The sequence below is a fragment of the Rhinoderma darwinii genome, chromosome 1 (genome assembly GCF_050947455.1).
Source record: "Rhinoderma darwinii isolate aRhiDar2 chromosome 1, aRhiDar2.hap1, whole genome shotgun sequence".
In the NCBI taxonomy this organism is placed as follows: domain Eukaryota; kingdom Metazoa; phylum Chordata; class Amphibia; order Anura; family Rhinodermatidae; genus Rhinoderma; species Rhinoderma darwinii.
The window spans coordinates 189,053,188-189,080,073 of NC_134687.1; the positions used below are offsets into that span (position 1 = coordinate 189,053,188).

Here is a 26,886-nt window from a genome sequence, read left to right on the forward strand (position 1 = left end):
TTCATGCATATTGGGGATTTCTAAGTATAATTATACACATTTCATGTTAGTATGTAAACTTGTATCCATAAAAAATGGATGTGTTTATCTAGGCTCTCCAGCGCCTCCTTAATCCTTTCCAGTCCTTGTCATACAGGCCTAAGCAGTCTTACATCTTCTGTTCCACACTTCAGGGGTTAGTCCGAGGACACCACTGTCCACTTTTCTACAATACAAGCCCGACAGGCACTACTTCTATCTGTAACCAGACCTCACTCAGGTCTACTCACTACTGCCTTCAGTCACTCCACGATAAAGCTAGCCATCGCATCAGGGTACTACGCTCAAGGGACACCCACCGTTATTTCAGTGAATTCCAGTAGCAAAGCCTTTCCCAGGACTACAATGCTAGGCCATGTTTCAGGCCTCCAGGGCAACCAGACGTATTGTAACCTTTTCTGGCCCACCTATAAAAAACTCCTGATTCACCCTACCCGACTCTACTACAGACCTTCCCTGGGTTTGAGCACTGTAATGCTCATTCTCTACTGGTCCCCTCCCCAGTCTGACTATTCCCCCAGCCCCAGCAGAATTTCCCAAAGCTACCACGCTATAAGGCAATTACTCTGCCATCAGCACCGCTTCAGTAACGTCCCTCTAGTATCCTCACGGCCACCCTCCTCTGCAGTCTGCCTCTCTCCTTACTAGACTAGAACTAGTCAGCTCAACTTCTGCCAGGGGCTGGCAGGCAAATTATAGCCTGGGGCAAGCACACAGCACTGGCCCATCCGTATAATGAGAAAGTGTACTACTGCTCCATTCAAAGTCTATAGGTATGACGGAAACAGCCAAACTGTTTACGTTATTCCCATAGACTTTGAATGGAGCAGCAGCACACATGCTTGCCCACTGTTCCATTCAATGTCCTCCTTACTGCGGTCGAGCAGTGATGGGGATCTTGGAGCTTGGGACCTCTGTTCTGACAATCGTTGGGGGTCCCAGCAGTGGGCCCCCCAGTGATCAGAAAATGATCACCTATCCTGTGGATAAGTGATAATTTATGATTGTTGAAAAAAGCCTTTTAAGATTCAGCGGCTCTAGGCGCCTCTACAAGTACAGTACATGGACGACTATTTATTTTAATACAGCCATGTAATATTACATGGTAGTATTGCTGTACACAAATTTCTTTACCGGGGGTTTCTGAAGCTGGGATTGTGGCAAACTTTGGATACAGCTGCACTCATCTGATCCCATGTATCACTTCACATATGCATATTTACATTGTACAGACACACACACACACTGCACACATTCTACATATACACACACTTACTACATATACACATATGCACGCATACATATGCACACATGCTACATATACTGCACACATGCTACATATACACACTGCACACATACTGCATATACACACACTGCACACATACTACGTATACACACACTGCACATATACTACATATACACACACTGCACACATACTACATATACATACACTGCACACATACTACATATACATACACTTCATACATGCTACATATACACACACTGCACACATACTACATATACACACACACACACACTGCACACATACTACATATACACACACACACTGCACACATACTTCACTACATATATACACACACACACACACACACTGCACACTGCACACATACTACATATACACGCCGGACACAAATTACTTATACACACATACTACATATACACACACTGCACCCATATTACATATACACACATACTACATATACACACGCTGCACACACTACATATACACACACTGCACACATACTACGTATACACACACTGCACACATACTACTTATGCACACATACTACATATACACACACACTGCACACATATGACTTATGCACACATACTACATATACACACACTGTACACATACTACATATACACACACTGCACACATACTACATATACACACACACTGCACACATACTACATATACACACATGCTGCACACATACTACATATACACACATACTACACACATACTACATATACACACATACTACATATACACACTGCACACATACTACTTATACACACATACTACATATGCACACACACATATATAACAAATATAACCTCAATCAGAGCAATTTCCGTGGCACTGGACAGAGGAAGATGATTCCAAGTCTTTACCTTACTTCTTAGGGTCCCCATTAGGGGGAGACTATTTAAAGATGTATAATCCTCAATTTTTTTTTGAATAATGATACCCAAATATCAAATGTGGTCCACCATTTGGAGACCTCCTTGAACCTGATTGGCTAAATATTTACTCGAAAAAGGGAGGAACATTGATTTCGACCAATTAATCTGGATACCCGACAGGATATAATTTATTTTCTTATTCTTAAAGGTATAGTGCAGCAGTTAGCCAGGAAAACTTGTGTACCATGCAGACGGCCCTAAACCTTAAGGCTCTATTCACATGACAGGGTCCGGGTGTCGGGAGATAAAAAGGGCCGTTTTGGTCAGTTTTTCTCGACCGTTTTGCGTCCGTTCCGTTTCTATTCCGGGCCATGTTTCCGTTTTTAATGGCCGATTGTGACCTATTTTGCATCCGTTTTTCACTGTTTATTTTAAAAACGGATGCATTTCATTTGTAAACATTTTTTTGTCCCAACCCACTAAAAACACCCACAGGAAGGTTACATGATTGCCCAGTCACCATTTGCTCTTAACAGCACTGGCACCGGCTACATCTGCTGCTCTTTCTTCTGTTGTATATACAGAGCTAAGAACCCATCTGTAGATAGCGCCACTGTAGCTCCTTGTAGGAGTGGAAATCCCTCTGACTACGGATTCCGCTCCTAGAGGGAGCCCCTGATGTCTCTGTCCATATATATGGACAGTGACGTCAGGGGGCTCCCTCTAAGAGCGGAATCCCCGGCCAGAGCGTCAGCATCGCTCTGGCCGGGGATTAAGCTTCAGGAGGAGCCCCTGACGTCAATGTGCATATATGCCGTGTGAATATGGCCTAACCGGGGGACCGGCTGGGGGCACATGCCCCCTGCCTCCCAGCCCAGCCCGCCCCTGCCTTATGCTTTGTGACTTCTGCCACTCAATGTGCTTTACATCACAGCAGTCCCTGTCTCTGATATGCACAGTCTTGGGTCACCATTTACCTCTATTCACAGCTTCCAGTCTCCTACTGCCTTGCAGCAAGACAAGCCTCACCGTACACCAAATTTTTTCTATATGAGCTCCGCTTCCCCCTCTCACTTTGGGTGCCAAACCCACTTCCTTTTATGTGCTCCTGCACTCTCCACTCCTACGAGTATGGTGGCGCAGCTTAACGCGTCACCATACCCTCCTATGCCATTACCAGGCTCTACCAAGGCCTATCAGTTCAGCTCCTCCCCTCTTTCCCTTCACCGCCACATCCACCTCTCTTCTGATGACAGCACCAATACAGAGCATTGTGGCCTGTGCATCCAGTGACCTGCAGAGACATGAAAACAGCACAACCACATATTTTCATCGTACCTGGCATTTGGACCGTCTGTTAAAGGGCCAGTTAGCCTATTTACAAAAGAATATATGTCTCAGTCTATAGACTGTAGTGGGGGGGGGGCACTTACTTTACCCTCCTTACAAATTAATGTTCAACTTAGTATTATTGATCAAATTAGTCATTAGTTTCTAAATAATTTATTTTGTTCATTATTTTTACAATACTTGTATTTAGCATTAATAAAACCCTATTTCATATCTTGCAAATTTGATATGCCCCCCGAACAAACATTATGTCCAGAATTGGCAACTGTCCAAATATTTTAGTTCTTAAACTTCTAAATATGCATATATATATATATATATTACTATTTTGGAGTTGCCAGTTATTCTAAATTTTTAGGCCTAGCACCTAAATATTTACATATATTACTATTTTGTTTCAATGATCATAATAGAAAACTAACTTTATTTTAAAGCACATCATACTTGCAATCTTTATTACTGCTATATTGTCTTTGAAACGTTTCCAACTATTTGGCAATATAAATATTAAATCATAGTTTTCCAAAATAGTTTTCTGTTATGAGTCTAGTCCCATTTTAAAACTAGCTAACAAATAGTCAAAGGTTTTCCTGTTTGCTCCTCGTTTGCAATGTAACTCATGTATATTGGCATGCTGGTCTTAGTGATGCTGCCCAAGGGGATGTCACTCACTGTGATGCTGACGACATCAGGCACTGAACCTTATCCATCACTTTTCACTTGTAAACAGTTCTGTGCTTAAGGCCCCACTGAGCACTGCATGGGCCTAAAATTCTCTCCTTACTTTTTTTTTCCAAAATTAGATTTTCTGTAAATCTGTTAACTTGTTGAGTTTATTTCTTTTACGACTTTCTCAAAGTTCTAAAACTCACAATCTTTCATTGTATTGCCCGTATACCTGCAGGACTAAGAGTCTACAGAACTGCAATGGGGCTGTGTGGAGAAATCCTAAAGTGCTACCCAAATTACTTTATTGCAAAAAGCGACAGTGGCCTGTAATAGCACTTAATAACAATTTAGCGGTACGCAAACTAAAAGAGCATAGAAAATTATTCGGCCTGACCTTTAATGCTACTGCTCATATGAGAGTATCCAGGCAAACTACATCTGTGAGCTGAAATCCCAATTTTTACTATAATAAGCTTAAAACTGTTCTTTGTTTATTTTACTATGATCAAGAATTGCTTCAGGAGGTTTTAACCCCTTCCCTCTTTAGCCACTTTTGACCTTCCTGACCGGGCCTCATTTTTCAAATCTGACATGTGTCACTTTATGTGGTAATAACTCCGGAATGCTTTCACCTATCCAAGCGATTCTGAGATTGTTTTCTCGTGACACATTGGACTTTAAGTTACTGGCAAAATTTGCTCGATATGTTCAGTATTTAATTGTGAAAAACACCAAAATTTAGCGAAAAATTGCAAAAATTAGCATTTTTCTCAATTTAAATGTATCTGCTTGTAAGACAGGCAGTTATACCACACAAAATTGTTGCTAATTAACATCCCCCATATGTCTACTTTAGATTGGCATCCATCGTTTTTTGAACATCCTTTTATTTTTCTATGACGTTACAAGGCTTAGAACTTTATCAGCAATTTCTCACATTTTCAAGAAAATTTCAAAAGGCCATTTTTACAGGGGCCAGTTCAGTTGTGAAGTGGTTTTGAGGGCCTTATATATTAGAAACCCCCAAAAAGTAACCCCATTTTAAAAACTTCACCCCTCAAAGTATTCAAAACAGCATTTAGAAAATGTCTTAACCCTTTACACATGTCACAGGAATTAAAGCAAAGTAGAGGTGAAATTTACAAATTTCTTATTTTTTTGCAGAAATAAATTTTTTGTACAATTTTTTTTATAACACAGAAGGTTTTACCAGAGAAATGCAACTCAATATTTGTTGCCCAGTTTCTGCAGTTTTAGGAAATATCCCACATGTGGCCGTAGCGTACTACTGGACTGAAGCACCGGCCTCAGAAGCAAAGGAGCACCTAGTGGATTTTGGGGCCTTATTTTTGTTAGAATAAATTTTAGGCACCATGTCAGGTTTGAAGGGCTCTTGCAGTGCCAAAACAGTCAAAATCCCCCAAAAGTGACCCCATCTGGGAAACTACACACCTCAAGGAAATTATCTAGGGTTACAGTGAGCATTTTGACCGCACAGTTTTTTTACAGAAATTATTGGAAGTAGGCCGTGAAAATTAAAATCAACATTTCTTCAAAGAAAATGTAGGTTTAGCAATTTTTTTTCTCATTTCCACAAGGACTAAAGAAGAAAAAACACCGTAAAATTTGTAAAGCAATTTCTCCCGAGTAAAACAATACCCCACATGTGGTAATAAACGGTTGTTTGGAGACACGGCGTGGCTGAGAAGGGAAAGAGCGCTATTTGGCTTTTGGAGCTCAAGTTTAGCAGGAATGGTTTGCGGAGGCCTTGTCACATTTACAAAGCCCCTGAGGGGACAAAACAGTGGAAACCCCCCACAAGTGACCCCATTTTGGAAACTACACCCATTGAGGAAATTATCTAGGGGTATAGTGAGCGTTTTGACCCAACAGGTTTTTTGCATAAATTATTGGAAATAGGCCCTGAAAATGACAATCAAAATTTTTTCAAAGAAAATGTAGGTTTAGCTAATTTTTTCTCATTTCCACAAGGACTGAAGGAGAAAAAGCACCGTAAAATTTGTAAACCAATCTCTCCCGAGTAAAACAATACCCCACATGTGGTAATAAACGGTTGTTTGGAGACACGGCAGGGCTGAGAAGGGAAAGAGCGCTATTTGGCTTTTGGAGCTCAAGTTTAGCAGGAATGGTTTGCGGAGGCCATGTCACATTTACGAAGTCCCTGAGGAGACAAAACAGTGGAAACCCCCCACAAGTGACCCCATTTTGGAGACTACACCCATTGAGGAAATTATCTAGGGGTATAGTGAGCGATTTGGCCCCACAGGTTTTTTGCAGAAATTATTGGAAGTAGGCCCTGAAAATAAAAATCTAAATTTTTTCAAAGAAAATGTAGGTTTAGCTTATTTTTACTCATTTCCACAAGGACTGAAGGAGAAAAAGCACCACAAAATTTGTAAAGCAATTTCTCCCGAGTAAAACAATGCCCCACATGTGGTAATAAACGGCTGTTTGGAGACACGGCGTGGCTTAGAAGGGAAAGAGCGCTATTTGGCTTTTGGAGATCACATTGAGCATGAATGGTTTGCGGAGGCCATGTCACATTTGAAAAGCCCCTGAGGGGAAAAAACAATGAAAACGCCCAAAAAGTGACACCATTTAGGAAACTACACCTCTTGAGGAATTCATCTAGGGGCGTAGTGAGCATTTTGACCCCACAGATGTTTCATAGAATTTATTAGAATTGGGCAGTGAAAATAAAAACAATCCTTTTTCTTCAATAAGACGTAGCTTTAGCGCAAATTTTTTCATTTTCGCAACAAATAAAGGAAAAAAAAGAACCCAACATTTGTAAAGCAATTTCTACCGAGTACGGCAATACCCCATATGTGGTCATAAACTGCTGTTTGGGCACACGGCAGGGCTCAGAAGGGAAGGACCGCCATTTGGAGTGCAGATGTTGCTGGATTGGTTTTTGGGCGCCTGTGGGCCCAAAACAGTGGAAACCCCCCAGAAGTGACCCAATTTTGGAAACTACACCCCTCAATGCATTTAGCTAGGGGTGTAGTGAGCATTTTAACCCTGCAGGTGTTTTGTAGGAATTAGTGTGAACTCGATGTTGCAGAGTGAAAATGGGATTTTTTCCACGGATATGTGGACAATATGTGGTGCCCGGCTTGTGCCACCATAACAAGACAGCTCTCTAATTATTATGCTGGGTTTCCTGGTTTTAGAAACACCCTACATGTGGCCCTAATCTCTTGCCTGGACAGTCGACCAGGCTCAGGAGTGAAAGCGTACCATGTCAAATTGAGGCCTAATTTGGCGATTTACAAAGTATTGGTTCACAACTGCAGAGGCTCAGATGTGAAATAATAAAAATAAACCCCTAAGAAGTGACCCCATTATGGAAACTGCACCCCTCAAGGCATTTATTAAGGGGTGTAGTGAGCATTTTCACCCCACAGGTCTTTTCCATAAATGAATGCGCTGCGGATGGTGCAAATTAAAAATGTATATTTTTCCCTAGATATGCCATTCAGTGGCAAATATGTCGTGCCCAGCTTATGCCACTGGAGACACACACCCCAAAAATTGCTAAAAGGGTTCTCCCGGGTATGACGATGCCATATATGTTGAAGGAAACTGCTGTTTGGGGACGCTGTAGGGTTCAGATGGGAGGAAATGCCATTTGGCTTTTGGAGCGTGGATTTTGCTTGGTAGTAGTTTTGTTTGGAGTCTTACTGGTGTTTCCGTTTATAATGTAGGGCATATGTTAGCCGGGCGGAGTATATAAGGGGCATAGTCAGGTGGTATAATAATGGGGTAAAAAAAAACAATAAAATAATCCATAGATGTGTGTTACGCTGTGACACAATCCTTTCTGCACAGGCCGGTGTCACACTGATATATGGCGTCCTTTATTATCCCCCTTTTGATCCACACTCTGCGCCTTTGTAGTTTGAGGAATTTTGCTGGGAAGTGTTGTCCTGGTATAATACGGGCACCGTCGCTTCCAGCGGATATGTTTGGGCCCTCCCTTTCCTGGTTCCCTAATTTTAGGTCCTTGATAAATCGCCTCTTCAAACAGAAGAAATGTTCCCCTCGGGCACAACTGCATATTTTTTTATTTCCTGAATTATTGGAGCCATAACTAATTTTATTTTTCATAGACGTAGCGGTATGAGGGCTGGTTTGTTGCGGGGCGAGCTGTAGTTATTATTGGTACCATTTTGGGGTACATGTGACTTTTTGATCACCTTTTATCCTATTTTTTGGGATGCCAGGTAAACAAAAAATCGCAATTCTGGCACAGCTTTTTTTGGGTTTTTTTTATACGGCGTTCACCACGCATTATAAACTACATGTTAACTTTATTCTGCGGGTCAGTACGATTCCGGCGATACCTATTTTATAGCACTTTTTTATGTTTTACAACTTTTTGCACAATAAAATTACTTTTGTAAAAAGAATGTATTTTTTCTGTCGCCAAGTTGTGAGAACCATAACGTTTTAATTTTTTTGTCGACGGAGGTGTATGAGGGCTTGTTTTTTGCGGGACGAGCTATAGTTTTTATAGGTACCATTTTTGGATACGTGCGACTTTTTGATCACTTTTTATTCTAACATTTGTAGGGCAAAGTGACTAAAAAACAGAAACTCTGGTAACGTTTTTTACGTTTTTTTTTACGCTGTTCACCGCGTGCAATAATAATATAATATTTTGATACCTCAGGTCGTTACGGTCGCGGCGATACCAAATACATATGGTTTATTATTATTTTTCAATAATAAAGGACTTGATAAGAGTAAAAGGGGGATTGTGTTTTATTTGATTACTTGAAACTTTTATTGTTTTCAAACTTTCATTATTTGCACTTTTTTTTACACTTTTTTTATACTTTTTTTACACTTTTTCTCAAGTCCCACTAGGGGACTTGAAGGTCCAACGGTCAGATTTTTATTTTTCTAATACATTGCACTACCTATGTAGTGCAATGTATTAGATCTGTCAGTCATTCACTGACAGCAAGCCGATTAGGCTTCGCCTCCCGGCGGGACCTAAATCGGCTTCCGTAATGGCAGAGCAGGAGACCATTGTGTCTCCTGTTGCCATAACAGCAGTCGCCAGTCCTGATTGACTGTCAGGGCTGGCGATCTGCTAGTAACCGCTACGATGCAGCAATCGCTTTCGATTGCTGCATCGAAGGGGTTAATGGCAGGGATCGGAGCTAGCTCCGGTTCCTGCCGTTACAGGTGGATGTCAGCTGTAACATACAGCTGACTTCCACCGCTGATGACGCCGGATCAGCTCCTGACCCGGCGCCATCTTGCCGGCAGCTACGGAAGCCGATCAGGCTCCGCCGCCGGGCGGATCTTGACCGGCTTCGGTGCTAGGCAGACCGGGAGGCCAGTATTAGGCCTCCGGTTGCCATTGCAGCCACCGGAACCCCGGCAATTTCATTACTGGGGTTCCGATGAGCTGCAAACACCTTAAGTGCAGCGATCGCGTTTGAGCGCTGCACTTAAGGGGTTAATGGCGGGGATCGAAGCTAATTTCGGTCCCCGCCGTTACAGCCGGATGTCAGCTGTAAGATACAGCTGAGATCCGGTGATGATGGCACCGGCTCAGCTTCTGAGCCGGTCCCAAACATTTGGCGTACATGTACGGCAAGATGCGGGAAGTCAATGCTTTCCATGACGTACATGTACGGCAAATGTCGGGAAGGGGTTAAGCACATTAAAAGTAACCTGTACTGTGCTCCCAAAAAGTGATAATGGATTAATCTTTATTTGAAGATATTTACTACTCATCACCATGACTAGACTTCAAATATGAAAACGAAATTGGAATAAAACAGAATGTGTATCATCCTTTTTTATTAGCCTGTCTGTCTATTTGTGCTAAATAATTTTTTTTTAATAGTAAATAACATATTTTAGTGCCTTCCGTTTGGACTTTCCGTTCAACTGTTCCACCAGAGAAACAGGTGACCGGAAAAACAAACGGAAAGTATCATTTCCATTTGAAATACCATTGATTTCAATGGTATTTGTTTGGTTTCAGTTTGCGTCCGTTCTGCTAGGTTTCCAATTTTTTTCACAAAAACAATAGCGTAACGGAATGGAACAGACGAACGGAAAGCCCAAACAGAATGCAAACGGTGATGTGAACAGGCCCTTAGAGTCTCAGGAATTTCTGCCAGACAAAAGTTTGAATATTGATGAATCTATTACTTATTATTCCATGACTTTGCACATCTTAACCCCTTAGTGACCAGCCCATTTTAGGCCCTAATGACCAAGCTATTTTATTCGTTTTTCTATAGTCGCATTCAAAGAGCTATAACGTTCTTATGTTTTCGTCTACATAGCTGTATGAGGACTTGTTTTTTGCGGGATTAGTTGTGCTTTTTAATGGCACCATTTTTGGGTACATATAATTTTTATATTAACTTTTATTAACCTTTTTGTGGGGGATTATAAAAAAAAACTGAAATTCCGACATTGCTCTATGAGTTTTTAAATTGACGCCGTTCACTATGCGACGTAAATAACATGTTACCTTTATTCTATGGGTCGGTACGATTACGGCGATACCACATATGTAGAGGTTTTTTTATGTTTTACGACAATTGCACAATAAAAACACTTTTGAACTAAAATTATTTGCTTTTGCATCGTCGCTTTCCAAGAGCCGTAATTTTTTTATTTTTCCATCAATGTAGTGATTTTTTGGGCTTGTTTTCTGCGGGACAAGACGTAGTTTTGAATGGTACTGTTTTGGGGTGCATGGGACTTATTGATTCATTTTTATTATGACTTTTTTGGGGGGCAATGGAAAAAAATTGCAATTTCGCCATGGTTTTTTGCGTTTTTTTTTCACTTTGTGGTTTAAATTACATATTAACTTTATTAATGGAGTCATTACGGTCGCGGCGATACCACATATGTGTACTTTTTACACTTTTACTAAATAAAACCACTTTTTATGGAAAAAAATGGTTTTATTTATTTTTTTACTGTACTTTTTATTAATAATCTTTATTTCACTTATTTTATTAGTCCCACTAGGGGACTTTACTGTGCGATATTCTGATCGCTGCTATAATGAGTATTATTGCCTGTCAGTGTAAATCTGACAGGCAATCTGTTAGGACGTGCCTCCGGCGCGTCCTAACAGGAATATGTCCAGGGCAGACCTGGGGGCTTTTATCAAGCCCCCGGCTGCCATGACACCCCATCGGAGACCCGCGATTTCATTCGCGGGCCGCCGATGGGTGACAGAGGGAGCGCACTCCCTCTGTAAACAAAGCTAAATGCCGCGGTCGCTATTGACAGCGGCATTTAACGGGTTAAACGGCCGCGATCGAAGTAAACTTCGATCGCGGGCGTTGGAGCAGGAGCTCAGCTGTCATCAGACAGCAGAGCCCCGGCTCCTGCCTGCACGGAAGACCCGTGCAGGACTTAGACTAGGCTGACGTGAAAAGGCGTCAGCCTAGCCTAAAGCCCATTAGTGACCGACGTAAAAAGGCGTATTAGTGGTCACTAAGGGGTTAAACAATATACTCCTGGAAGAATGTCAAAGTTTACATACAATTTTGTTTTAATAGGTGAGCACATATGGGCTCTACCAGTAACTCTTATTTATTGACATATTACATGATGCGCCATCACTTTGTTTCTCCTCTTTCCTCAGTCTCAGCAAAATATAGGCACGGGTTACAGCAGCCTGTATTCTATCAATGGACTGTTCAGACATACACACTTACTGGATTGCTTTTATTTGTAATGGTGTTTAGTCTGATATTATATTTGAGAAATACTGATGAAATGATTTAAAGAAGGCTCATAACTGAAAAGCTATTTAATATTAGAGCCACTGCTGCTTCGCCAGTCTGACTCCCCAAAACTATGTCAAACTGCTGATTTTGGCAGGGGAAGTTGCCATCAGTTGGTACAGGGGAAAAGTAAAGCTACATTCTGGCCAGTTAGAACTGTCTATGTATTACATAGTTTTCTTGCAACTCTCAGCACGAAGAGGGGGGTCCCCACCTCTAATTTATTCATATGCTCTAGAAGGGCATATAAAAAGTGATTGTTTATATAAGTCAACTTTAATAATATTATTGATGTAATTTTAGAAATTAATTACAATTCAACAAAGCAGTATCAGAATTACTTCTTTTGAGACGCCTCTTATTTAGAAGGTGAGTGGGAAGAAAAAAAATCATACTAGGGAAAACATTTTTGAGTCTAGTGTCTATATAGTACAGATGTAAGGTGTGGCGGTGTTGATTTGGTCAGATACAGCAGGGCTAATTTAGTTTTTTTGCAAGGCTCATGAAAACTAACTGTTACCTGTGAATTTACATAGGCCTGCATCTCTATGTACAGGTAAAGCACCAAGAAGTAAATGACACATGTGCATATGTGCAGAGTTAAGTAAAAAGCAAGTAGCATATTTACTGTTTTGTAAAATTGAAGATGACCACAAACCCTTGAACGTTAGGCTTTAGCTTAAAAACAGGATTAATAACAATAGACTCATGTATATGAAAAAATAAATTCAACCTTACCATAAAACTGGAGGATTAAAATTATATAACATCCAATTATTTATACACAGCCCAGAGATGTGTTTGACAATCTGCAGAAGTGAATATAATCCTTAGCTTGTGGCTCTGTAGTTAATATATATTTCCAGCAGTAAATGTTCTTTCTATTTTGAAATTTCCAACATTCATTTCTCTAGAAGTGGTACGTAGACCAAGAACGGACATATCTTTATTGCTTGGTGCTACTAAAAGAAATGTGTCAAATATTTTTTGACATCTGGGTTTAAACCTATGGTAGCTTCATTGGTACATCATTGGTTACAATGGGTGCATCTATTTTATCTGTATCATCTATTTGCCTCTGTTGTCAAAAATGTTATAGTATCTTAGAACAGCGTAGAGACTAGGAATTTACCTGTATGATATTGTTTTGCATAGTGTTTTTTCTTTCAAATGCTGTTTGCTAAAATGTAAAAAAATGTATGGGTCGAAATCACTTAAAGCACTCATTGTGGATTTTGAATAAATATAACACGTAGAAGAGGCTTGGTATGCACCTGTACAGATCACATATTTATACTATACTCTACTGAGAAAGAAATACCCTATGTTCCTCTATTAAATAAATCTCAACCTTTTTTTATATTTCAAGAGCTAAATGAAAATGTAACAGTTAGTACTGAGCTACAATAGGTAAAAAAAAAACAGTCTATAAAAATATTATTTATAGGAAACTTCCAACATAAAGTTCTTATTCGTCGCCCAATGCCTTCCACCTGCTTTTTTCGGGAGAAGAGGAACTATAGACTGTTATAAATAGCTGTTGCCCATCTTCACATCTCCTAAATTAAGCCAATAGTAGCTTATAGAAGCCAATAGGGCTTTTGTTCTTGCTATCAATGGGGTCTGCTGCCCTTTTGTTCTGAGGTACTCAATACTCTGATATGAAGAGAACTTCTAAAATGTCTCTATGGATGGAGGTACACCTTAAAGCACTGGTGACTTTTCAGTTCTCTTCATGAACCAACAGTTGAGTTCATTAGTGCTGTCCACACAGGTTACTACTTTACATAGCTGTGCTTCATCTTGGTAATGTGGAAAATAAAACGTGTACGATTAGGCCATGTTTCCGACATGGTGGATTTGGTACCGCAAATCTGCAACAATGTATAGAATTATACAAGTAGGGAAAATATGAGCATGGAAATATAAGCATGCTACAGATTTTCACAGCATATTTCACCCTTTCAATGTGCTGAGATCACATCTGCATTCTTATTTCCATTTTTCTATTTTCCTCATAGGAACAAAAAATAGAAATAACTGCAGTGCCATGACTGACACCATCAGCTGTCGTCGGGCAAATTTACTTTTTGGGTTCTGTTGTGTTTCTGTCATGGTGTCCGTCATTTTTGACAGAATCTGCGACAGAGGCTTCGTTAAGGTCTGAACATGTAGGACCCCTAAATAGTGGTAATGGGGAGTTGGTCACAGGGGATCAAGAGCAGGCAGAGTTACTAAATGGGTTCTTAGCTCTGTATATACAACAGAAGAAAGAGCAGCAGATGTAGCCGGTGCCAGTGCTGTTAATATATGGTTCAAGCTAAATTAAATAAAATACCGTATATATCGGCGTACAAGACGACTTTTTACACCCTTAAAAAAATGTCAAAAGTGTGGGGTCGTCTTATATGCCGGATATTGTCTACATTAGGGATGCACGTTGCAGCCGCACAGCTTAGTATAGTAACACATGTCTGTATGGGAGCGCGGCTGCGGCTGTGTAATTCAGCCACAGCCCCGCTCCTGAGTCATGATAAGTTCGCGGGGTCAGGATGATGCAATGCGGCCAGCGCTGCACTAATGAGCGGCGGCACTGGAGACAGAACATGGCGGGCGCGCTACAAAACACCCCCATGTTCTGTCTTCAGTGCCTGAACTGCCGCTCATTAGTGCAGCGCCGGCCGCATCACCTCATGCTGACCGCGCGCACACTTCCTGTCAGGAGCGGGGCAATGGCTGTATTACACAGCCGCAGCCCCGCTCTATAACGGCGGAGATCAGAGAAACCTCTCCTTTCCGCCGCTATTCCCCTGAATGCTGCGATCACAGCTGACTGCAGCATTCAGGGGAAAGTGAGAAGGGGGGATGCCCCTGGATTGCGTCACAGGGAATTCCTGTGACGCGATCGAGGGCCATACCATATATGGGCAGACAGCCCAGGGTCTATTGACGGACCCCAGGGCTGTCTTACCATATTTCATGTTGTTAGGACATACCCAAGTATGTCCTAACAACTGCCTGTGTATTATCCGTCCACAGGTTAATGTACTGGCACATATCTGATATATGTCAGTACATTAAAGTTTAAAAATAAAGTAAAAACAAAGTATTGTTAAATTTTAAAAAAAATACACCTTCACCTTTTTTACAATAAACATTAAAATAAGTCTCAATACATAAAATACACACATTCAGTAATGGCGCGGACAACAATGTTTTTGCATCATTTATGATGTGTACGCTGTAAAAAAATGAAATAAACACGGCTTTCATTCACTTATTAATGTGAGGCGCGACGTGTAATGAATTTTGAACGCGCCTCACATTAATAGTAATTAACCCCATCATGTACCTCACACATTAACCCATTATGACTGAGAAACATGATGGGATTAATTACTATTAATGTGAGGCGCGTTCAAAATTCATCACACGTCGCGCCTCACATCAGAAAACGGAAGAACTTTTTTTTTATTACTGTTGGCAAAAGTATCGAAATTGGTATCGAAATCGCAATACTAAACGAAGTATCGGTATCGAAGTCCAAATTCTGGTATCCTGACATCCCTAGTCTACATATTGTCTACACACAGGTTGTGTGTTACCTTGTGAGCCTGCAGTCCGGTATTAGCCGCCAGGGAACATCTCTGTAAGATCCTCTGGCCCGCCCTTTCCTCTCATTCCCTGCCTCTCAGATCTCGCGCGATGAAGCAGCCTATCTGCTCATGCGCGAGTTCAAAGAGACAGAGAGTCCTGGGTCCTGCCGCCGATGGCCATAGTGAAGCGCTCCTGCACGAAATGGTGAGTATATCTTAAATTCTATATTTTAAGGGTAAAAGTTGGGGGTCGTCTTATACGCCCAGTCGTCTTATACGCCGACATATACGGTATATTTACACAAGGCCCCAGGACCAGATGGGTTACACCCTAGAGTCCTTAAAGAGCTTAGTTCAGTTATTTCTGTCTGGTAAAGTACCAAGGGACTGGTGCAGGGCAAATGTGGTGCCTACAGTATTTTCAATATATACAGAAGTATGTGACAAAAAATAGTATTATAAGTGACAGCCAGCACGGTTTTACTAAGGACAGAAGTTGTCAAACCAACCTGATTTGTTTTTATGAAGAGGTGAGTAGAAGCCTAGACAGAGGGGCCGCTGTAGATATAGTGTTTTTGGACTTGGCGAAGGCATTTGACACTAACCCTCATGGACGTCTAATAGGTAAATAAAGGACTATAGGTTTAGAAAGTAGAGTTTGTAATTGGATTGAGAATTGGCTCAGGGACCTTATCGAGAGAGTTGTGGTCAATGATTCCTACTCTGAATGGTCCCCGGTTATAAGTGGTGTACCCCAGGGTTCCGTGCTGGGACCACTATTATTCAATTTATTTATTAATGATCTAGAGGATGGGGTAATTAGTATTGTTTACATTTTTGCAGATGACACCAAGCTATGCAGTATTGTGAGAACTGTGAATCTGCGGAATAGCCTATCGCAGGAGCTGGTCACAGTAGGAACAGTAGATGGCTTTAAACAAGGCTTATATAATTTCCTAGAAATGAAAAAAATATCAGCTCCTATGTCAATGTGTAGAATTTTTGTTTATCCCTTCCCTTTTTCCCATCCCTCGGTTGAACATGATGGACATATGTCTTTTTAAAAAAAATACTATATAACTGCATAACTATGAAAGAATAATGGTAATATTGAGCTGGCACAACATCCAGTTATACAGTGTTGACTATACTTTCACGTGTCTGTTAAGTTATGCAGAGTTCTGAAGCAAATTGTTAGTGGTCTGGTTCTAACACTTTCAATAATGCTATTGACACCCTGGTAGGATAATTTTTCCAGCAACTTATGAACCACATGTAGTAGGCCCAACATCACATATGCCTTCTGAGCCACTAGGTGGAGAATACTGCTCTGCAGGAAAAAAAAAATCCCATCCCTGCATGCTTTTGGATGGAACAATTTGGTATAGAATAAATAGGTCAGATACATTAGTGGACTCCAGACTCCAGACAGAGTTTCTATGTTACCGTTTTGATATGACTATAGCTTCTATGTCTTATTCTTATTTTTACACTGTGTCATACATAACAACCACCAGCAACTATTCTTCAACATTTGGTGCACAGTACCATGACAACATGTTTTACTTTTATTTGCAGAACATACCTCTTAAATTAATTTGATAGTTACCTAAACATGAAATAATGAATTATTCTAATAGAAACAGACAATATCCGCCATCAATATCAAAAACTTTCAGTTCATGAAACTTTAAAAAGTGGAAAGCTAAAATGACAAACATCTTCTGAAATAATTTTTTTCCGCTTAGTCAACTGTTAAGGCAAGTTTTTATTTAATATGACTAAAATATACATCAGTTAGTCTAGAAGTAAATAGAAAATGCAGTACATTATGTAGGAAACCATAACATGACAGCTTTAGTAACCAAAGCTTTGACTAGAACGCTAGAGTATTATAAAGATATTGAAAATTTTTACATTGTTTAAATTATATTTTTAAATTGTATGAACCTATAACACAAGACAACCCCTTCTATTTAAATCATATAATCCTGCACCATGGCTTAATAGACACCTGTTAAAATCTAATTAGTATTGCAATATATTGTGCAAGCAATCCATTGATTGCTAGATCAAGTCCCCCAGGGAGACTAATAAAAAAAAGTAAAAAACAGTTATAGACAGGTTTTTTTATGTACAAAAATATTAAAAGTAAAAAAAAAACAAAAACATTCCTATTTTTACACTAAATCAATGTAAAGCTCTCCCCCAAAAACATAATTGGTATCGCAACGTACGTAAAAATCCAAAGTATTAAAAATTTATCATTATTTAACGTGCACGGTAAACGGCATAAAAAAATAATAATACCATAATTGAAGTGTTTTGGTCACCTCATTTCCCACAATTTTTTTTATAAAAAGTGATAAAAATGTACCCCAAAATAGTACCAATAAAAACTATAGCTCGCCCTGCAAAAAACATGCCCTCACACCGCTCAAATAACGGAAGAACAAAAAAATTACACAAAACACAATAGATTTTTCCTTGAAAATGTAGGAAAACGTAAAAAAAAAACGGTATAAATTTGGTATCTCCATAACAATATTAACCCGTAGAAGAAAGTTAGCATATAATTTTTTGGAGCAAAGTAAAAATTAATCTGAAAAAATAATGGAGGAATCAGTTTTGTTTCCCACCCCCCCTCACAAAAAAATAGTTTTCCAGTTCCTCAGTACATTATATGGTACAATAAATGGTGACATAAAAAACTACAACTTGTCCTGCAAAAAGCATGCCCTCATATGGTTTAATTGATGGACAAATAAGAGTTATGTCTTATAGAAGGAGTGATTGAAAAAAGGAAAATGAAAAACCGAAAAATGACTGCGGTGGGAAGGGGTTAAAATAGAATGTAAAAACATTTGCCAATTTTTTTCCCAAAAAAACTACAAGATATCAGCTTCTGTTTTAAATAACATGAAAGCCCTATTTGTCCAGCCAAAATATAACTGGATAGCAGTGAGCAAATATATAAATATACATAGAAATATGTATTTGCTGACTACTATTTATAGGGGTCGTTTGCTCCACGTGCTACAAGATATACTGATTTTGCAAAAGGCTCTTTTTTGCATTCTGAATCTAGTACAGTGTGGAGATTAGACGAAATAATGGGATTTAGAGAGTTTCACCTACAATAAAACCTTTCATCCTAATATTTGAGCCTAAAACATAAAAATCCACGAGCTTTGTAATAGTTTTCCCACAGGTATCAATAAAGAATAACAATAGAAACTCTTCATTTATTCCACATATTTGTTATGCTTCATTGACAACTTACCTTACGAGCGCTTCTGCCAAGTTCCTCCCCATAGTTTGTCCCCAGAATTTCAAAGTTGATATTTGGATTGTCACCGACCTCATTAAAATCAAAATTCCCTGTCAGTCCATTTACTGAACCCTAAAAAAGGAAGAATAAAAACAAGGTAAAAAACTTCAGTGAGTTTATTAGTTAGTGAGATAAAAGATATTAAGCACAGTAAGTGAACATCTTCTTTCTTAATATATATGACTAGAAATGTATGTCTTTCTTTCTTTCTTTCTTTCTTTCTTTCGAAAAATGGCAGAACCATGCACTGCCCACCCTTGCATTATTTAAGAGTGTCCAAACTTGTAAATAAAGGTTTTACATTTAAGGCCATGTACTTTCCTAAAATAGACACTATGAATCACCCTATTGGGAATATAAGTAATCCATCTGCATGTCCTACAGAGACAACATTTAGGACTGAACCAGGGTTTTACCGGGGCATTCTAGAATTTTATCTATCCCATATCTATCTATCTATCTATCTATCTATCTATCTATCTATCTATCTATCTATCTATCTAATAATATTCAAAAAATAGGCAGCACTCCGCAGTAAATGTGAAAATAGGGTACTTTTATTGCCCCCTGTGCAACGTTTCAGCTCTGTCCTCTAGAGCCTTTCTCAAGCAAGAGGACAGAGCTGAAACGTTGCACAGGGGGCAATAAAAGTACCCTATTTTCACATTTACTGCGGAGTGCTGCCTATTTTTTGAATATTATCAAGTTTGGAGCGTGGTCTGTTCCTGAGGATTTGCACCCACCATACACCGGTGCTGCTAGATATATTTGTTTATCCATCTATCTATCTATCTATCTATCTCATATCTATCTCATATCTATCTATCTATCTATCTATCTATCTATCTATCTATCTATCTATCTATCTATCTATCTATCTATCTATCTATCTATCTATCTATCTATCTATCTATCTATCTCATATCTATCTCATATCTATCTATCTATCTATCTATCTATCTATCTATCTATCTATCTATCTATCTATCTATCTATCTATCTATCTATCTATCTATCTATCTCATATCTATCTATCTATCTCATATCTATCTATCTATCTATCTATCTATCTATCTATCTATCTATCTATCTATCTATCTATCTATCTATCTATCTATCTATCTATCTCATATCTATCTATCTATCTATCATCTATCTATCTATCTATCTATCTATCTATCTATCTATCTATCTCATATCTATCTATCTATCTATCTATCTATCTATCTATCTATCTATCTATCTATCTATCTATCTATCTATCTATCTATCTATCTATCTATCTATCTATCTCATATCTATCTATCTATCTATCTATCTATCTATCTATCTATCTATCTATCTATCTATCTATCTATCTATCTATCTATCTATCTATCTATCTATCTCATATCTATCTATCTCATATCTATCTATCTATCTATCTATCTATCTATCTATCTATCTATCTATCTATCTATCTCATATCTATCTATCTATCTATCTATCTATCTATCTATCTATCTAATATCTATCTATCTATCTATCTATCTATCTATCTATCTATCTATCTATCTATCTATCTATCTATCTCATATCTATCTATCTATCTATCTATCTATCTATCTATCTATCTATCTATCTATCTATCTATCTATCTCATATCTATCTATCTATCTCATATCTATCTATCTATCTATCTATCTATCTATCTATCTATCTATCTATCTATCTATCTATCTATCTATCTATCTATCTATCTATCTATCTATCTATCTATCTATCTCATATCTATCTATCTATCTCATATCTATCTATCTATCTAATATCTATCTATCCTATCTATCTATCATCTATCTATCTATCTATCTATCTATCTATCTATCTATCTATCTATCTATCTATCTATCTATCTATCTATCTATCTATCTATCTATCTATCTATCTATCTGTCTGTCTGTCTGTCTGTCTGTCTGTCCATCTGTCTATCTAGCAGTATTATATCATCATAACTCTGTTTTATTTCTTGCTGAATGTTTAACGGTGTACTTTATCATATTGAGTGTACATTAGAAAGAGAGCTTCTCTTCAGCTTTCATTTGGCCAATAATGTAAATATATTCTGTTCAAAATTGTGTTCAAATGTTCTTGGCAATTGGTTCTGTTTGCCTTTCCAGTTATAATTTAGGTAATAAATATTAAGTCTGTGTTCCTCAATCAATAAAACATTATCTTTATTAGTATAATTATCATAACTGATATGCGCATTACTGCAAGCAAATACTAGAAGCCAGGATATTTTTTTCCACTTAATATAGGACATCATTTATATTAAGATTTGAATGTCTCTGTCACATTTTGTAAGATGCTTTAGTACATGCAATATATCAAATTTTAATGAAGAGCAACCACAAATTAATAAATAAATATGCTATATGATTTACTGCTCATAGGTAAATAAATTGAATAAGAAAGGAGATCACAAATATACAGTTTGAAGATCTCAGAGAATAAATATAAATAACTGAATACTATGCCTGCCAATCAGAGTAGGTAGAATTTGGTTACGTATTATATTTACTGTATTATATTAATTTCAGTAACATTAATTATAATCATTATCCCTTATGGTGCCATTTTCATGGATACAATGACTATAGCTATTAAAATACTTTAACCCCTTAGAGTCATGACCCCAACCCTTAAGGGCATGACCACACGTGGCGGATTTCCTCCGCAACTGTCCGCATCAATGCCGCACAGAATCTGCGTTGCAGATTCTGCTGCGGATCTGCACAAAATGTGCAGAAAATTGATGCGGACTAGCTGCTGCGGACTGCGGGAAAAGTGCTTCCCTTCTCCCTATCAGTGCAGGATAGAGAGAAGGGACAGCACTTTCCCTAGTGAAAGTAAACGATTTTCATACTTACCGGCCGTTGTCTTGGTGACGCGTCCCTCTTTCGGCATCCAGCCCGACCTCCCTGGATGACGCGCCAGTCCATGTGACCGCTGCAGCCTGTGCTTGGCCTGTGATTGGCTGCAGCCGTCACTTAGACTGAAACGTCATCCTGGGAGGCCGGACTGGAGACAGACGCAGGGAGTTCTCGGTAAGTATGAACTTATCTATTTTTTTACAGATACATGTATATTGAGATCGGTAGTCACTGTCCCGGGTGCAGAAACAGTTACTGCCGATCGCTTAACTCTTTCAGCACCCTGGACAGTGACTATTTACAGACGTCTCCTAGCAACGCTCCCGTCATTACGGGAGCCCCATTGACTTCCTCAGTCTGGCTGTAGACCTAGAAATACATAGGTCCAGCCAGAATGAAGAAATGTCATGGTAGTAAAACCAATACGCTCCGCAGCACACATAAGATCTGCGGACTTCATTGCGGAATTTTGACTCTCCATTGAAGTCAATGGAGAAATTCCGCCATGAGTCCGCCACTGCTCCGCAACAGACAGAGCATGCTGCGGACACCAAATTCCGCTCCGCAGCCTATGCTCCGCAGCGGAATTTTACGCCTCGTCTAAACGAACACTGCTAAATTAAAGTGTAAGTCAATGGACAAACGGCTCCGCTGCGGATTAACGCTGCGGAGTGTCCGCAGCGGAATTTAAGTGAAATTCCGCCACGTGTGAACCCAGCCTAAAGCTTTAGAAAAGATATGTTATTATAACAAGCTGTTTAGTCCGGCTGGGAAAACAACTGAGGTTATGTATACAGTGCATTGAGTAGATTGTCCCTTAAATTTGTAATGTGAGTTGTCATATACAATCATATTTGTTTATACTGGAGAATATACTTTTCTTTCCTGAGTTTTATGTGGAAAACATTTCATATACTCACATTCTAGGAGAGTTTTTATAACCACATTGGCAGTGCTATATATTATTTATACAGCCTTTTATAAATTATATTTTCACTTTAATAATTATAATAATCCATGGGGCTAGAGGCAGGGCTCCTATTATTTTGATAAAACACAAAATCCCTAGGTAACACCAGCATGTTTATTTTAACTCAAAAAGGGTTTTCTCATCTAAGACATTTATGGCATATCCACAGGATATATCATAAAAGTCTGATAGATGCTTGACCCACCGCTGGGACCCGCACCTATCTTCAGATCTCTTATTCACTTCTATGAGAGTTACAGAAAAAGTCGAGCACAGCGAGCTCGGCTGTTTCCGCAATTATCGAATACCTTTCCTTTAAATCTCCGCCAGAATGCGAGACGGGCTTGGGTGACAGGTAACGGGGGTGCAAGAGATAGGTATGGGTCCCAGAGCCGAGACCCGCATCTATCAGAAATGTATGGCATATGCCATGGATATGCCATAAATGCCTTAGATGGGAATAACACTTTAACCATCTCCATAACAGTTTGGATCCATAGGATATATAAAAGTCATTATGGTTGGTTGTAGCATTAAAGATATTATGGGAAGTTTATTTTTACTGTCCTAAAGTTAAGCAGGCAGAAACTGTGCCTAATTTTTTACAGCGAAGCAGAATGTATTATACATTTGGCACATCTTGCTAGGCACTAATAAATCTGTCTTTTTTTATCCTCCTCTTAACCATGCTTCGTTTTCTAGACACTTTCAAAACTGTCTAGTGAGGTCTAAAAAGTGTTTAAAACACATAATAGATTTTGTTTACAGCAGGCATGCCAATTTTCTGGTGAAAGTTGAGCCAGAATTCTGGTGCATTTTGATTTGTAAATCTCCCCCATTAAGTCAGGCCAAGCTCCCACTACACTGCTTGATAAGACGCTCCCTTATTCCTTGCTTCCTGCGTCCATCCGTTCCTTCCTTCCTTATTTGCATATGTGTATTTTCCCAGATGCAGTGCTTCTCACCTTTAACTAATTAAATATCGATAAACATTAAAGTCAATTGTATTTTAATAAATGTCCAAATTACACGTAGAATAGAGTCATATTGTCTACTACAGATAATTATTTTTTAATCAATATTAAAGGAGCATTAACTCCTTCCCGACCGCCCACCGTCTTTTGATGTCAGGCAGTTTAGGTACCCAGTCTACAGTGCCACTGTAGATCAGGCTGATGAGCGCTCGTGTGAGCGCTCATCCTCTAAACAGGAGCTGTAACAAACAGCTTCTGATCTCAGAGCAGCCTCCTGAACACAGCTGGGGTTGGAAAACATTCCAACCCCAGCTGTTAAACCCTTTGATTGCCGCAGTCCGTGACCGCGGCATGATCAAAGGGAATTCCCCTCTTTGATGGCATCGCCGGGATTCCTGTGATGTGGTCAAACACCGATGAATCCCTCTGCAGTCAGCCCTGGGGACCTACAAAGGACCCCAGGGCTGTCTGTTCAGTTTGCCCGCTGTTCGGGCACACTATGTGCTGCCCGATCAGCAGCCTGTGTCATAGTGACACAGTGTAATGTATTAGCGCACAGGAGTATGCTAATACATTATAAGTAAAAAATAAAGTTATAAATAAAGTTGACCCTTAATGGGATTTAAAAAAAAGTAACAAAAAAATAAATAAATAAAAAAAGTCCCAAAAAAGGGGATTTTTTTTTTTGCATAAAATATATTTTATTGCCCCCACATTACAGAAAAACAAAACCCTATGCATATTAGGTGTCTACGCGATCGTATTATGCTGAAGAATTAAGTTAACAGGTTATTTACTGTGAAACATGAACGGGATAAAAAATAAACAAGAAAAACAATGCCAAGAAACACTTTTTCCTATATTCACGCTGTGGAAAAAAATATTTTTTACCCCAAACTGCGGGGGAAAAAAATACAATTTCTCTCGCATAAAACAAGGCCTCATACAGCCACGTCAATGAAAAAATAAAAAAGTTATGGCTGCTGAAATGCAGAGAGGCAAAAACCGACAAATTTAGCTGGTTATTAGAGACTCTGTCGTTAACGTTTGTTTGATACTTACAGCAGAGCAAGCGTAATCTCGCGAGATCTCGCTGTAAATGACAGGTTACAGCGAGATTACGCTTTGCTCTGCTGTAAGTACCAAACTAACGTTAACGAAGTGCAGGGATAGTGAATAGACATCCCGTCCTGTCTGGAAGGAATGTCTATTCACTGTCTAAACACTTCAGTAATGTAAATATGTATAGGAATGTATAGGTAAATATGTATAGGACAGTATAAGACAGCACATAGCGAACAACGCAGTGTCACTATGCACTGACTAAATGAATGGGGAGAAGTGCATGACGCTGATTGGTCAGCGTCATATACTCTCTGTACAACACCCACTTGGTCTAAAGTAAAAACACGCCCACTTGGGCATTAAGAAACTAATTCGCATTAAACTAAAATCGCTCCTGGTGAAAATAGATTGTTTTTCTAAATAAAAAGCACTGCTGTCATCTATATTATAGCGCCCATCTCCTTATGTAGGAGATAGGCCACTTATAATGTGGTGACAGAGCCTCTTTAAGGTCTTTTCAGGCCCGGTCATTAAGGGGTTAACAGCTAGTGTGTTGGTAATGCACACACATATTATTCTAAAAGTGACTATACACATCAGCCGACAGTCGGCCAAACCCGCCAAATTTAGCTGGAAGGGCTAACTATCTGATCTGAATGGGGGTGTCCAAAATGTACCCTTATGGCAGATGTCGGAATAAGGAAATATCAGGCGTTTTTACTATGCCCAATCCTTTGTTCCAGCAGAAGATAAGCCACTGCCAGAGGTGTCTAGCACCGGATTATTCCCCTCTCCCCATTGAATACACATGCCCACTTGAACCAAGTAATACATGGAGAATGTCTATGTACAGTATCTGGGTACTCCTTTTCCACAGCATTCTGCCAGTATTTTTTCAGTGCTGTGTTAAACCTTTCACTCATATTTTAGAAGGTATAATTCCTCCTTGGTATTCATAAAATCTTGTTAAATAAACAAAGTCAGGGAGAAGTAAAAAAAAACAAAAACTTGTTGTTTCTCCTTCTTATTGTAAATGAAGTACAAGTGTTTTTTACATCTTAAAGGGAAAATATCACAATTTTTTGTTGCTAATTAAAATCAGATAATGAAACCTATTTTTTTTTCTAATTTGATTTATTTTTTGATTGTACATTTTTATTATATTTACTTTACATAAATATGAGGGTAGCCATCTTGTCCGAGCTACTGCTCTACTCTGTAAACAGCAGTTCAGAGATGTACGCATAGTCGCATAGACAAAGGAAGTCTGGAGATGACTCTATGGGAGAATTTTGTGTGGATGCTCTGTGACCATTGCAGAGGTTATTGTACAAGAAGAGTAAGAAGGTGAGCTGTCCCCATCACCTATGGTCCATGGTGGATCCTGTGTTAACTGCCTCCAGCCTTATACAGTGTAATCCTGTCTGTGATGATAATGTGATGACTGCTGAAAAGTGACCCCTACAAAAGAAAGAATCAGCTTTTTGTAAGGCTCAGTGGCCAATGTGAAAACTGCAAAATGTCAATATTTATTTTATTTTGTTATATGACAAAGAATTTTAAAAAAAACACCACCTATTTTTTAAAAAAAATATGTTTTACACAAAGAAATGGTTTAAACAATAGGGCATTTTCTCACAATACTGTATATTCCTTTTAAAAGGGATTTCAAGCCTTAAATTTACATAAAATAATTGAAAGGCTGGCACGGTCATATAATGTCTCAATGGGGAGCATGTGGAGCAAAGGGTACTTATATGCATATGTGGTGGGAATGTCCAATTGTCACATCCCTATGGTTGATTGCTTTTCAGCTCATCTCAGATAACGGTTTCAGGTGGATTGGCTTTATGCTTTCTAGGTGTGGACCTCCTTCCCCCCTCTGGGCGCATTGTTGCATCACACATTATTATGGCCGCGAGACTTATGATAGCTCTCCAATGGAAACTGGCTGACCCTTTGACTAAAGCGGAATTAGTTAACCAAATTCAATTCTCTTATCATATGGAGAAGTCATGGGCCTTTAA

At 39.1% G+C, this 26,886-nt stretch overlaps 1 protein-coding gene across 1 annotated transcript in view; it reads right to left on the reverse strand.

The window, feature by feature from the left end:
* Positions 1–26,886, reverse strand: part of GRID2 (glutamate ionotropic receptor delta type subunit 2) — a 1,233,941-nt gene that overhangs the window by 483,740 nt on the left and 723,315 nt on the right. The window contains exon 8 of the mRNA XM_075860662.1: positions 18,891–19,010. Within this exon, the coding sequence (XP_075716777.1) occupies positions 18,891–19,010 (120 nt within the window). The remainder of the gene's footprint in view (positions 1–18,890; positions 19,011–26,886) is intronic.